At 38.6% G+C, this 14,718-nt stretch overlaps 1 protein-coding gene across 1 annotated transcript in view; it reads left to right on the top strand.

Moving 5' to 3' along the window:
* Positions 1-14,718, top strand: part of SH2D4B (SH2 domain containing 4B) — a 70,526-nt gene that overhangs the window by 35,272 nt on the left and 20,536 nt on the right. Inside the window, exon 6 of the mRNA XM_069863979.1 lies at positions 4,254-4,381. Coding sequence (XP_069720080.1) covers positions 4,254-4,381 — 128 coding nt within the window. The remainder of the gene's footprint in view (positions 1-4,253; positions 4,382-14,718) is intronic.

Below are 14,718 nucleotides of genomic sequence, written 5' to 3' on the forward strand. Positions count from 1 at the left end.
TTCAAGCCTAAAACTGCCTGCTGCTTAACAACTCTTTGAAACATTTTACAGAGAGCTGTCATGCTCTTAGGTTTCAGGAAAGTTAAGATTTTTCTCAGTCTTTGATGTTTCTTAATCTTTCATCTGATTATTTAGGGAGCACCATGAATTGCAGAAGAGGAAAAGAAACCAAACTGGCAGATGGGTACTAGAAGGTTGATGAGTCGCTCTACATTTTTCCTGGTTATTTCTTATATCATTGATTTGGCTTCACGTGGTGATAAAAGCCATGTGAGCACCGACAGGATAGTAGCATTAAATGCTAAATACATATATACACACATGAACAATTTTGTGATGCTAGATGTAAATCTTTTCAAAAAGGGCCTGAAAAAAAGCTAAAAAATATTCTTATCATTATCCAGCTCATGTTCAATACAATTTGTCTGTTTCTAAGATACACATATTTATCTTGTCTCTTAGGGCCCCTCTTTGTCTGTCCATGACTTGACTCTGAAGGTTTCGAGAAAAAAAAAAAAGTTGCTTTACATGTGTGCTTTAATGGTGAATATACATAAATATATATAATTCAGTCTTACACACTTAACACTGGTAAAGCAGGAGCAGATGTGTACCTAAAATCTCACCCTGCCAGTGTCCTGGGAGGTCAAGGAGGAGATGCAGGGTATGTTGTTATTTCATGGAATCATAGAATAACCAGGTTGGAAGAGACCCACCAGATCATCGAGTCCAACCATTCCTATCAAACACTAAACTATGCCCCTTAGCACCTCGTCCACCCGTGCCTTAAACACCTCCAGGGAAGGTGACTCAACCACCTCCCTGGGCAGCCTGTTCCAGCGCCCAATGACCCTTTCTGTGAAAATTTTTTTCCTAATGTCCAGCCTAAATCTCCCCTGGTGGAGCTTGAGGCCATTCCCTCTTGTCCTGTCCCCTGTCACTTGGGAGAAGAGGCCAGCACCTTCCTCTCTACAACGTCCTTTCAGGTAGTTGTAGAGAGCAATGAGGTCTCCCCTCAGCCTCCTCTTCTCCAGGCTAAACAACCCCAGCTCTCTCAGCCGTTCCTCATAAGGCCTGTTCTCCAGCCCCCTCACCAGCTTTGTTGCTCTTCCCTGGACTCACTCCAGAGCCTCAACATCCTTCTTGTGGTGAGGGGCCCAGAACTGAACACAGTATTCGAGGAGCGGTCTCACCAGGGCCGAGTACAGAGGGAGAATAACCTCCCTGGACCTGCTGGTCACGCCGTTTCTGATACAAGCCAAGATGCCATTGGCCTTCTTGGCCACCTGGGCACACTGCTGGCTCATATTCAGTCGCTGTCAACCAACACCCCCAGGTCCCTCTCCTCCAGGCAGCTTTCTAGACAGACTTCTCCTAGTCTGTAGCACTGCATAGGGTTGTTGTGCCCCAAGTGCAGGACCCGGCATTTGGCCTTGTTAAACCTCATGCCGTTGGACTCAGCCCAGCTGTCCAGCCTGTTCAGATCCCTTTGCAGAGCCTCCCTACCCTCCAGCAGATCGACGCTTCACAGAATCACAGAATCACAGAATCACAGAATAACCAGGTTGGAAGAGACCCACCGGATCACCGAGTCCAACCGTTCCTACCAAACACTAAACCATATCCCTCAGCACCTCGTCCACCCGTGCCTTAAACGCCTCCAGGGAAGGTGACTCAACCACCTCCCTGGGCAGCCTGTTCCAGTGCCCAATGACCCTTTCTGTAAAGAATTTTTTCCTAACGTCTAGCCTAAACCTCCCCTGGCGGAGCTTGAAGCCATTCCCTCTTGTCCTGTCCCCTGTCACTTGGGAGAAGAGGCCAGCACCCTCCTCTCTACAACGTCCTTTCAAGTAGTTGTAGAGAGCAATGAGGTCTCCCCTCAGCCTCCTCTTCTCCAGGCTAAACAACCCCAGCTCTCTCAGCCGCTCTCTTCCACCCAGCTTAGTGTTGTCCGCAAACTTACTAAGGGTGCACTCGATGCCTTCATCCAGGTCATTGATAAAGACATTGAACAGGGCTGAACCCAGCACTGAGCCCTGGGGAACCCCACTTGTCACTGGCCTCCAGCTGGATTTCACACCATTTCCCACCACTCTCTGGGCCCGGCCAGCCAACCAGTTTTCCACCCAGGAGAGTGTGCGCCTGTCCAGGCCAGAGGCTGACAGTTTCCCAAGCAGAATGCTGTGAGAAACTGTGTCAAAGGCTTTACTGAAGTCCAGGAAGACACATTCACAGCCTTTCCCTCATCCAGCAGCCGAGTCACTTTGTCATACAAGGCGATAAAGTTAGTTTGGCAAGACCTGTCTTTTGTGATCTCGTGTTGACATTTAGCACTGGTGTGTGAGAGCTTTTTTTGCCTCAACAGAACATGGATTCAGTTATGTCTCTAAGCTTTGCAGCATGAAGGATAGCTCCTGTGGTTTTTTTCTTGCCTTGCCTTATCTTTTAAGTAGCATGAAAATAGCATTCTTTTATTTTAACTTGAGATCTCTCTTTTTTTAATTTTATCTATAGTTTAGAAAGCTTCCATTCATTTCTTTTTCCTACTATTTCTCTCTTTTTTTTTTTCCTGACTGTTCTCTTCCTGATGAAACTCTTTGGCCTGCTCAGTCACTTTTATCTTTTTGCCTACTGGCTTTTATTTTTATGTTGTGGCTGTATTTCTTTCCTAGTGCCCCTACCAGACAAACTTGGCAGTGGAAATTTGAGATTTGGCCCTGGGCGGAAAAAATATAGGTTTGACATATTTTTACAAACTAGCTGAATTACAGAGAAATTAGTTAACAAGAACGCCCTGCAGAGTCTTGGAATTTCAAGGACTTCTTTTTTCTTTATAGAAAATATAGAAAAATATTCAAAACCAGGAATAAGAAACACATCTAGTTTGCTTTTTTAAATGTGTGTGTGTCTGTCTATAACTGAGTTCTCACTTTCTCCTCTCATTGATGGCTGTATCTTCAAATTTGATGATAATATTGGCCAGATCCACTCAGATGTGTTCATGTAATTTAGCAGTAACTCTCACATTCACTACAGGCTTCATCACTTCATGTCAATGGAATCGATCACTGGTTTGAGTAAGAAAAGCTGAAAGGAGGACTCAGTTGCATATCATCAAGCAGATAGCATCTATCTTTTTTGCTTTTATTCCTTTCTAAATAGCACCTTGCTGTCATGAACTGTAGAACCTTGATTAGTTTTGAGGGTTCTTGTTTATCTCACAAATTAGTTTAATGGTGTTTTGTGACTTCTGAGCTGATGCTCTAATTTTAGTGTTAGTCCTCTGTTAACATTGTTTAGAAATAGACTTTAACTGGCAGCTCCATTGCAGGTGCAGTAGGAAAGCTAGAATTATGTAGCCACCTACTGCACTTGGCACTGTGCAGTGTCTGTCTGACCAAATGAAAGTGAAATTACAGTAGAAGACATACCCACTCTAGCCTTCACCCTATTTATTTGAGAAGAACAGTAATGAAGTTGTGGCAACTTGTGCTAACAGTTTGAGAACCCAGAAACCCATGGGATTTTAAACTATACAGAGATCCATTGTAAAACCTTCCTTTTACTACTGTTATCAGGGTAAATGAGATTGTATTCTTAATTGGAATGCAGTCATACTTCCATTTTATATAATACCCCTTAGTCTTTATTGGGGGTAGCTGGATGAATTTTCCAGATGTTTTACCTGATAAATAATCTGAAATGCATAGAAAGTAGTAGAAGCAGTAAGGGAAGGTGTCACATAGAGAATGCAAAGGGAGGATAAAAGTTTAAACAAAACATTCCCTCTATTATTCTCAATGACTTGGATACACAGCCTATTACAGCTGATTTCGAATTAGAATTTCCTGCCAGTGAAAAGGAGTATACTCTAAGCCAAAAAACAACTTTGCTTGTCAATATGTACATTGCAATAAAGAACGAAGTGGAAGAAGAAAGCTGACTGAAGTGTGCATTGCCTTTTTTATGGTAAATTGTTTTTCAGTTGAAGTTCTGTGCTCAAGACAGTGTTTAAGGTCCCATTGCAAATGTAAAATAAAAACATTCAGGTTTCCATTGAAACTTAAAGTAAGTTTAACAAGGATAAAAATTGTTTATTGAGCTATTCTGAACAACAGTTATACTGAGCATTTTGTAGCTGTATGTTTTGTAGATATATAAAAAAGAGATTAATATTTACATTGGTCCTTGCTTTCCCACACTGCTAATTGTCTGTATCACTCTTTTCTGTAATTATGTGCCTTTTGATGCAGTAACATCTGGGAGCGCCCTTCTAGACCCTTTTCTCGAGAAGTCATCATTCGCTGGTTCAAAGAAGAGCAAATCCCTCGACGTGCTGGGTTTGAGAGGAACACCAACAGGATTGCTCCATGGTTTCATGGTAATACACTGATCCTTCATTTCTTATAGAGCAGAGCTGTAAGCATACACTCAGAAAATAAATCTTCCCAGCTTTCACCACAAAAAGGAATGTCTACTGACACTGTGAAATATTGTGCCTGTTAAAACAAGATTTTTGCATCATTCCTATTATTAGATTATGATTTTCCTGTTTTCTTTTTTTTATGATAATTTAGACTAATTTGTGATGCGTATCACTGAAGGATTTTTTTTCAGGAATATTTTGGCTAAAATATACTTACTGTAAAATAACAAACTGAGCAGGAAGAATGAGGCCAAGATAGGGTAAGGAGGATTCTAAAATAAACTGGCAGATACTGCAGTGATATGGTATGTGGATGAGTACTGGCATTCAAGCTATTGCTTTACCTGGTTTGCAAGATAGGGCCTGAACTCCCACCTGTTTAGTCCCTATTGTACTTTCTAATCCACGGTACCATTTTTTCTTTCTTGCTTTCTTTTGCAAACAAAAATTATTGAGAGATCTTGATTTTTCTCAAAAAGTCTTGGGTATAATTTTCAGCAGTTTCATGAAATGGGAAAACCAATTCCTGTTCAGATCCATAATTTACTGTCATATCTGCTGGAGTTCTTAGCAGCTCTGAGGCTTTTGCGCTGAAGTGTTTGATGTGCAGCTGAATCATAGCTAGCAAACTCACAGGTGAGACAGCTGATTTTCATAGGTATTGGCAATGATCTTTATGTTTTGTTAGACATGAAAAAAGAAAGAGTCTGGTTTAATAGCTGATATAATCGAGGGACTGGAAAGACTTTAAAGTTAAATCTCAATATTTTTTCATTGCTGCTTTTGGCGAGTCTGATATTTCTTTGTTCAAAGCACTGAGCTGACCCTGATCCCATTTTTCTGGTTCTCTAAGGGAAAGAGGAGGATGTATGGGCATTCTAAACTGAAGAAGGCAAGGAAGATTTCAGAACAAATTTGGTGCTTCATATATTTCAGATTTCTTTTTATGATACACAAATTCTTATGTGTTAAAAGACATCATCAAGCTGCTATTTTCATTGGTTTAATTAGTCGAAGATACTGAAGTTAGTCATAAATAGCTTGTAAATGCTACCTACTTCTGTTTCTTATGAACAATGATGCAGACAGGATTTTTTGTTTTCTTACAACAGACATTACGTGTGGTTTATTTCTGAGAGACAAACTGATTAAAATTTCATCTGTGGACTTTTTTCAAAAGTATTTTCAACCATTATCTCTCTGTGTGGTCCAATGGTAAATGTTTTCCCTGCTTGTGGGAAGTTCACATCCGTATAAATTGACATGAGTGGTTACAAACATAATTCATGCTCTAAGCCAAGAAGGCATCTGGCCTTGAGCTCATGTCTGTGCAGTCTTTCTGTTAATTCAGTGGCTTTCAGATTAGTCTATTAATCACTGCAAGAACTGAGGAATTCATGGGTGTTCTTTAGTTTCTCAGATCATGCAGTTCTTATCTTAAGAAACTGTGACTAGCCAATGACATTCATAAAAATGAGCGAAGTAACTAATTCGTCCACCTCTCACTCAGGGAGTCTGAGAAAGATAATAAAGTTGGATTCCCAACACCGAGCTCTGTGGTTTTATTTGCAGAGACCAACATGAATGCTGGTTTGGTGCCTGTTTGCTGGGTTACTTGTTTTAGCTTCTGTATCTCTTATCAGATTCACTGTAATTCTTAGGGATCAACTCATCTGCCTTATAATTCTTCTGGAGTTGTGGAAGCTGAACATCAAGTTATTACAGATGCAGCAGACAATGTTTTATAGTGTTATGTAGTGTCTATGTTACCTTTTATAATGTAGAAAAAACTTTGAGGAAAAACAAACAGACAAATATCTCAAGTAAAATAGTAGAAAGTATTGACATACTGTAATTTCTTCTTTTCCAGAGGAAAAAAAAATCCTCTTCATTGAATTGGACTCCAGTTTGGGCACAGGGAGAGGTGGGAAGGCAACAAAAAAACTTTTGATCATAGAATGGTTTGGAAGGGACCTTAAAGATCATACAGTTCCATCCCCCCTGCCACAGGCAGGCACACCTCCCATTGGATCAGGTTGCTCCAAGCCTCATCCAACCTGGCCCTGAACACCTCCAGACATGGGGCATCCATGACTTCTCTGGGCAACCTGTTCTGATGCCTCACCACCGTCATAGGATAACATTCCTAATGTCTAAAATGAAGATTGTGACTTTTATTGTATAGACCTATTTAAGATCTTCTGCATGGTGGTGTTTTGTACTGCGTTCAGGGAACCAGGGCATCCTATATGGGTTTTGGGTATGAATAAAAATACAGCAGAATATATCTGGCTTTTATAAGAAATTGGCAATGCAAATGAAAACCATTCTGCACAGCCCAGAATTATGGCTAATGACTTGAGCCAATGGGATAATAATATCATCGTCATTTGGATTGGTGGATGTTTCTTTGGAAAGAACTGTGACCTAGTATTTAATGTTGTCTAGTGTTTTGGTGACGGGTTCTTAAAACCTCAAGCATCTCTCAAATCAGGTATAATGAAGTCCTTCACATCCTTGAGTAACTTATGTATTTTCTTTTATCCCAGTTTTGGACCATAAAATTGGAGTAAAGTATTCTTCCACACATTAAGATCTTTTTGAATGCAATGCACTAAGAGATCAATTACAGCAGTACTGAAAAAGTAGATATTACATGTTTTGCCAAAGTCAGTAGACCTTTGCTTGCCTGCTTTGATTGTCAGATTGTTCAGCTTTTTAGCTAAAGTTAAGCTTTAGTTAATTCACTGTTTTTAAATGGCACTATGGACTTATGATATTTTTCTAATTATATAGAGAGGAAGGTTCGAGACAGATTTGTTTGTCTAAAATAAAAAAAGTCCAAATAATAATGTGAAAATGTCTTTACCCTCATAGATTTGGCATATTTCTCATGTTAAGTCATCAAACTAATCTGGATTCTGTTTTAAAATATATGATGCCTTGGGCATTTTCACAGTATGTGGAACAGGATGACATGTGCAATAATGTACCTGAAGTTTTCCTTTTGTCTTCTTTTAAAGAATCACTACAAAATGTTTCATTTGAAGTTTAGTGGTAGAACTCATGGTAAAGTCGTCTTTTTTTTTGACATCTGAGCATTTCCTTCCTTATTCACAAGAAGTTACTTCTTAAACGAATATCATCTTCAACTTCTGCTATCTGTCTTTGTCTCTTGAAATGATCATAATTTGTCTGAATTCCACTAACAGACATTCTTAGATCATTTTGCATAGGTTTTTCTGTCTTCTTGATTAGAAAAAATAATTTGTTGAACATACAAACTGTTATGTTCAACTGAATATTGGATGTAAATTCTACCATTTTTATTATGTTTGATTAACAGATCTCTGCCAAAACTGAGATCATTTACCCCTTCAATACAGAATAATTTTTTTAAGTTTGCAAAGAAACAATATTATTTTAAAATAGCTGTTTTTAAATTATATTTATAACTTAAGACCATCTTAAATCCCTTCAGAAACCATAAAATTAGATAATCTTTACGTCATTCGTTGGGAAGCAATGAATCTTTTTTTTAAGTGGTTTATGCTTGCTTAGTGGCCGCAGGGCAATTATGCTCAGTGCTCAAATTGCTAAAATAAAGGAGAATCAGAGCAAGTGACTAAAGTGTCATTGAGTCTGTCTTGACACATAGGGTAATTGGTGTCTATATCTTTTGTACAAACCCCAGCTGCTTCTTTGCTCTTACTTAATAGATGCCTTAGGTTTGGGTGAAAAGAATTATGCCTTCAATTTTTTTACTATTATGCCTTCAGAAACTGGTCTGAAGGTAAATTCTTATCGTATTGATAACCAGGATGTTAAGAATTCTATTCTACTTTCTTAACTGCTAAATGATGAACGTGGGCAGATGAATATAACTTGTAGGAGCATCCTAATGTTGTATCAAGATGTATGAAACTTTTCTGTAAACCTGAATTCAGAACATTCCTTGACAAGATTTCAGCTGCCAGTAAGTAATTTTGTATTTAGGATGGGAGGTCTGTCTCTCAAAAGGGCTGGAAAGTGAGATACATTCATTGTTTCGGCCAAGTTTAGTTTTGAACTGGAATTTACTTTCCCAACCTCCATGTTACCCATGCCAAGTAAGGGAAAAGTTAGCAGCCTTCCTTATACATTTTGCCAAACTCTATCACAGACATTAGCAAATTGGAGTTTTCAGTTTACTGTAGTGATAGGACACTGAGAGTAGAATTCTATATGGCAATAAACTAGAGGCCTCTCCAGTGGCTGAAACAGATCGTTTTCATTTGTTTGCTCTGTCTTTCTTTTGTCCTTTAACCTTTCTCTTTTGCTTTAAATCAGTTTTAGCATTTTTTTCCATTCCCACTCTTTTTCATCTATTAGTTTTGACAGTTTTGATGGTTTTTCTTTACTTCAGGTGTTAGATGTTTCATATATCCTGTTCTGCATGTGCTTATTTTCCATTCAAAACAGAGAAGAATTGCTGTTTGCACGGGTGACTGATCTCCAAATATTTCCCTTGTTTTAGTTGAGACCAGTGTTATTTATCCATGATATAAAAGGGTTCTCTCAGATGTATGGTGAGTACAATGCACTATGATGAAATGAGGAATCTATTCAATGCTTGACAGTGAGCTGGCTATGCGCATGCTTGCTAAGCATCTGCTGTATCACTATCAGATCTTTACCTGCCTTCAGGCTGAAAGGAGAGTTCAGAGGCTGATATCACAGATCTGGAAACATGAGGTAGTTGCCCTGAAGGTTGTGCCTTTAAAATGTAATTGCAGTAGCATGGTTCCTGTTGTGGAAAACTATTTTATCAAGAGAAGTCAAGGTGGCAGGGCACTTAGTAGCTAAGGGAGCCGAAACTGCAAGGAAGCTGATCGGAGCAAGCTGAAGGATGGATTGGAAAATGCTGAGAAGCAGAAGCTGAGTAATCACTGAGGTCAGGAAGCCAGGGAAGAGAGTTTTCAGTTTAACAGGATCGTGTATATCTTTGTATATCAAGGTTTAATTTCAGATGGCTAATGTTGTTTTCAGGGAGAAACTTGTTTCCAGGAGGAAAATCTAGCAGGCCTAAATAGTGACAATGGTTCTGCAGATCAATTGGTCTCAGTAAAGTATTCAAGACTTAGTATTTCTAAAAGTCTACTAACTTTGAGTCTTTGAACAGCAGTGGCAACACTGAACATATTGATACAGCTGAACTGTGGGAATTATGTCTTAAACAATGTGGCTTGTACTGTAATATTTTCTAAAGAACACAGAAATGGCAAGGGTTTGGTTTGAAAAACACGTAACAGGGAGTTTAGTCTGCTGCTTTAAATTTAAAAGCATACTTTTTTTTTTTTGCTTTTGAAGAAACAGCTTCACTACTTCATTGTTACCTAACTTTTACGTCTGTTCGAGAAAGTGCATAGAGTCTCTGCTTAAGTAAACTGAGACCCAGGGCTTTGGAAATATTTTTCTTCTCTAGAAATGTTGATGAGGTTCTTTGTTGGGAGAAAGATAAAAGATCATGTTATAAATCTCCTGAATTCCTGAAGCTTTTCCACTGTCTTCCACAGCCCTTGAAAGATGCATCCAAAAAATAGCTCCATGCAAACCTTCATATCTAAAACATGCTGTGATTGGGAAACATCTAGAGTGGAATCAGAGAATTCCTGACTCAAATGATAAAACCAGCTAAAATAAAGGTTGTCAATTACAATGTACCTGTTATCATACATACATTTGCAGGATAGCTCTGGGTTTCTAGTTTATGCAAGTAAATGAAGAAAAGTGAGTGTGAGATAAAAAAAATTAGAGTATCAAAATTTGTCTGGAACAATAGTCTGGGAAAGATTAAATAAAGACAACTTTCAGAGTGATAGGTTTAGAAAAGACTATGCCTTACTTTATCAAAAAGGTACACTTCTCTGTTTTCTACTCTGCCAGAGAGGACTTGCACAGTTGTGATCAGCAGTTTAAATAACTGTAGACTTTGAAGCTCACTGCTCCAGGGATACACCCAGATCGATGTTGGCTGGTGATGATTGCCAACTGACAGATATTATGTAAAACAAGTAATGCTGCAGTCATTTAGCATTAATCATCATTCCTAATCAGCGGGGTTTTCTCAAAAAAATGTTAGGAACAGACATGGAACAAGCCTGGAGACCAAATGTTTCTCTCATATAACCCGACATTAGAAAACCGGTCAAGGTATGCACTGCTGTCACTCCTGTCATCCTCATTCTGTGGTTAGACAGAGCATATTAGTTTCCAGGGCTACTTTGTCCTGGGCTTTTCATCACTGCTGCATTCAGACACAGAGATTAATGATATTCATATCACAATGGTTATGCAGGATGAATGAGAGCCCTCTGTTGTATTATATAAAGAGGTTGCTAAACAGAGTGACACAAGTCAGGCTGGAAACTCTCTGGCACTTGAAGGACTGATGATAGGCTCACTCTGATTTTGTACCATGGCCTTTAAATAGTAATAATACTGTAATTTTACTTTAATTTGAAATAATTATAAGGCAGTGATGTTTTTAACCTACACACACAAGTTTTATTAGGGCACTAGGCATGAACCATTTTGTCCTTGCAGTGCTATACATATTGTCTATATGGGTGAATTTAAGCCATTAGCAGAGCCATGATATGGTTTCTTTACTTGCTGTGAGATGAAACACTTTTTTAATATAATATTTGTCAAAGATAGTACAGTATTTGGTGTTAAGTGATTAGATCCTATGATAGAATCTGATAATTGATATTAGGGGTGCCTCAAGTCAAGCCAGACCTATAACATGACAAAACTCAAATGCTTCATCAGATCTAATTCATTCTCAGCTTCTTCCTTAAGAAATTAGAGGTGTATTACTGTTTTCTGAGAAATAAAATGATCCTCTGTATACTAAGTCATTGCACTTGGGTCATAATGATTGTTTCACTCTGCCAGTTCTTTTGAAGGCTTTGCAACTATTTTTGTAGTGCCATTACATTTCCAAAGTGTCTGCACAGTCAGGTTATTAGCAAGCAAAATAAATGTTTTAGACTCATGGCTCCCCTTAGAAGGGAGCAAAGTATCAAAGTGAAGTAATGTGAGCTATAACACGCTGTGAGGAGACAGGAAGCACAAAAGAACAGCAGGGAAAGTGTAGAATGAAGCAATTGAATAATTAATGTAAGTAGGCTAATTGCTAATGTGAAATGAGCTTTCTTATTCTTTTACAATGCATTGCCCTTCTTGACTGCTTTTTAACTGGAAACTATATTGCAAAGATTAGGCATGTTCCAAAGACCGAAGGCAGCATCTTTTCTGAAAAGATATTGTACACACTAAAAATGAGAGATAATGAAACGCATGTGACCACAAAAGGGAAACAAGTTTAATGAAGCGTTAAGTGTTTCATGGGTACAAACAAGTCAGGTGCAGTGCCCATACAGTGCACTGCTAGTCAAAGATTTTAAAAGAAAGAGCTCCTTTCAGGTTCAAGTTTGTGCCAGGTGATTCTGTGTGTTTGTGAAGAGCATGCACCAGCTTTTTCATAGCATTTCCTTCCAGGTGAATTTACTAATCTCTTCATGAAAATATATTTTGCAATTGAAAATCAAATTGCTTTATGTTCTGAAGACTTCTTGCCCCCTTTATTTAAAACACTAAGATTTTCTTCTCTGTGTGCTGCCATTAGAGCAAGACATACTGAGCAGTTATTGTTTCATTTAGTAACCCATCATGGTAGCTTAATGTATTTACCTGTAATTTTGCATTATAGTTCTGTGTCCTGTCTCCTTATCGAATGGGACTGTGTGTGAGTACATTTCTGTATTACTGCAGCTATTTGAATTAAGAGTTCTTTATCGCATTGCATAAGACAAAAAAGAGGTATTCCTGAACAGAAAGCTCCGCTGTTAGTGTTTGGAAATAAAGAATCATTTATAAAAAATAAGTGATATAAGAGCACAGGTTATTTGGAAGAAATCATATATAAAGACTTAAAATTGACCCATTTTAAAGAAAGTAAGGAACGTTAGTTTAAGTAAATAGCTCTGACATCCAAAAAGCTTTCTTTATTCTAAGACTGGAAGAAATTATGGTGACTGTTTATAGTAACCAAAGAAAACACAGAAGGCCTTGTTCATCTGCCCTGCAGCCCGAATCTGAGCTATGGTACCCTTTTACTTATATTACAGTCTATTTCTTATATGCTGGATCATGCTTTTTCCTTTCAGTGTCAATTGTATGTGTGCTAAGTGGTTAGTTAGCTTATCTATGCACAAGGTGCACTTAGATGTCAGTAGCTACACGACATTCACCTCTTACTGCCTATCTTTAAATTCTGCATCTGTATGTTTCCTAACCACCTCCTCTAGCATAGCATGGGTGTCCTATGTAGAACCTTGTTAGTCTTGGGTGAATTGCTGGTATCCTACTTATTTTTAGTCCATATATGTTTATCAGTCAAGCCTCCAACTCTTGTTCCTTTGCCTGCACACTTACAATAACACGCTTCCTATTTTACAGGCTTCCATACATTTTCTTCAGCTTATGCTAGACTAAGTTATATTTATTATCTTATCTGGAGTATTTTCTCTTTAAAGCACAGCACATACTTGCAGACCCAAGGTCAGCAAATTGTATTGGTTTCCTAGTTGATGGCCCTCTTACTGGTCCTTCTGTCTTGCTACGCAGAATGTTGAAACCACAGCCCTATTGATCCAGCCTCAAGGCAAAAGATTACAAATTATTAGTTCGACCGTTCCTTTGAAATGACGCTGTTTTCCTGCCAGGCAAACACAACTCCTTCAGACCAGGGTGTCAGCAGGTGTGGTGTGTAGTAGTGCAGGGGAGGAAAGCATGTGACTGCACAAAATTATATTACTGCTTTGTCTTAAGTCTAGTTTGCCCAGGTATGAGCAGGTTGTAATACTTAAGCTGCTTTCACCACAGAGGACAAACAATAGGAGATGGGAAAAAAAAAAAAACCAAAAGAAAGAGATTTCTGTGACTTTGTGGGCAACTAACTATACGTGCAACTTCACCATGTGGCGCTGGTATGGGGGCAGAATGAAGTAAGTGTGGGAAACAAATTTGCCCTCCCCTTACAAAAGTTAAGGGAATCACAACTCCCGTTCTTGCCTCTTGATCTTCATAAAAGACAGTTCTTCCTTCTGGTCCTGGCCTTTCAGTAAAAAGGATTGTCAAATCACAAACTTAAGAATCTTTTTTTTAGAGTTAAAGCTCAAAAAGAGCTATGCAGATTAGCACACTGGTTAGCATTGGCTCTGACTGGTTCATACCCTACCTCTCTATCCAAGATTAGCATCTGTAATGCACAGTGGTTCTTAATCCACGATAGGGAGGACTTAGATCTAAATTATATATAATTCTATGGAACATTCTGCCACTGCTGTTAGCACTGTTTCTTACAATCAAACACAGCATGGATCTTCCATCAGTGTATGTGGCTGTTGTAAATTCATTCCACTATGCTTGATAAAAAAAATCCTTTTGTACTTGAAGTGAGCTGTAAATATTTATAGATATTTCAGTCCAAGATACAAGAAAGTAATAGTTCATTAGTTATGGGACAGAGATCCCTCTCCTATTTTCTTTCTTAACTGTGTTACCATTTACAGGCTAGGGGCAGAGGCATTGAGGGCAAAGATGGTGGTAGCAACAAACCATTATGCACATTTGGCATCTGTGTCCAGATCCTCTCATCATGTAGACTGGAATAGTTCCATTGATGAAATTCAGTGTAAATGAAAGACACCTGATTCCAGACTTTGTATTAGAAATTAGGTAAAAATTGTGTTTGCTTCTGTTTGTAACTTTTTCAGAACCTCAGATGAAGTTGGTCCCTCCATTGAAGCAATTTCTGCTTAATAAGTAGTGATTTCCAACATCTAATTCAGATTACCCTGCTGTGAGTTTGAGCATAGCTGCTACCTCACTTTAATTCCAGTGCTAGTAGGAAATGAGGCTATTTAATGGCTGGGTTTTAGTAGCTTAACTGCAAACTGGGTCAAACTGTCCAGAACTGGATCATTGCAAGAGCTGCACGTGGTTATTATACCACTACTCATTAGGCATGAAGTTTTTACTATCCCAATGTTATTCTCATTTGACTTTCAACAGTGCTTCAGTGTCTGGTTCACTTTATTGAGTCATTAAAGGTAACCTTTTCCCCTGAGGAACACTACACTAAATCAACGGGCAGGAACGTTGCAAGGAGCTAGAAAGCACTGTAATTAACAAAATTAGCCTAATGTTCCCAAATCTAGCCAAGTGTGGAAGAAGAAAAATTA

Source organism: Phaenicophaeus curvirostris, chromosome 9 (genome assembly GCF_032191515.1).
Source record: "Phaenicophaeus curvirostris isolate KB17595 chromosome 9, BPBGC_Pcur_1.0, whole genome shotgun sequence".
NCBI classification, from domain to species: domain Eukaryota; kingdom Metazoa; phylum Chordata; class Aves; order Cuculiformes; family Cuculidae; genus Phaenicophaeus; species Phaenicophaeus curvirostris.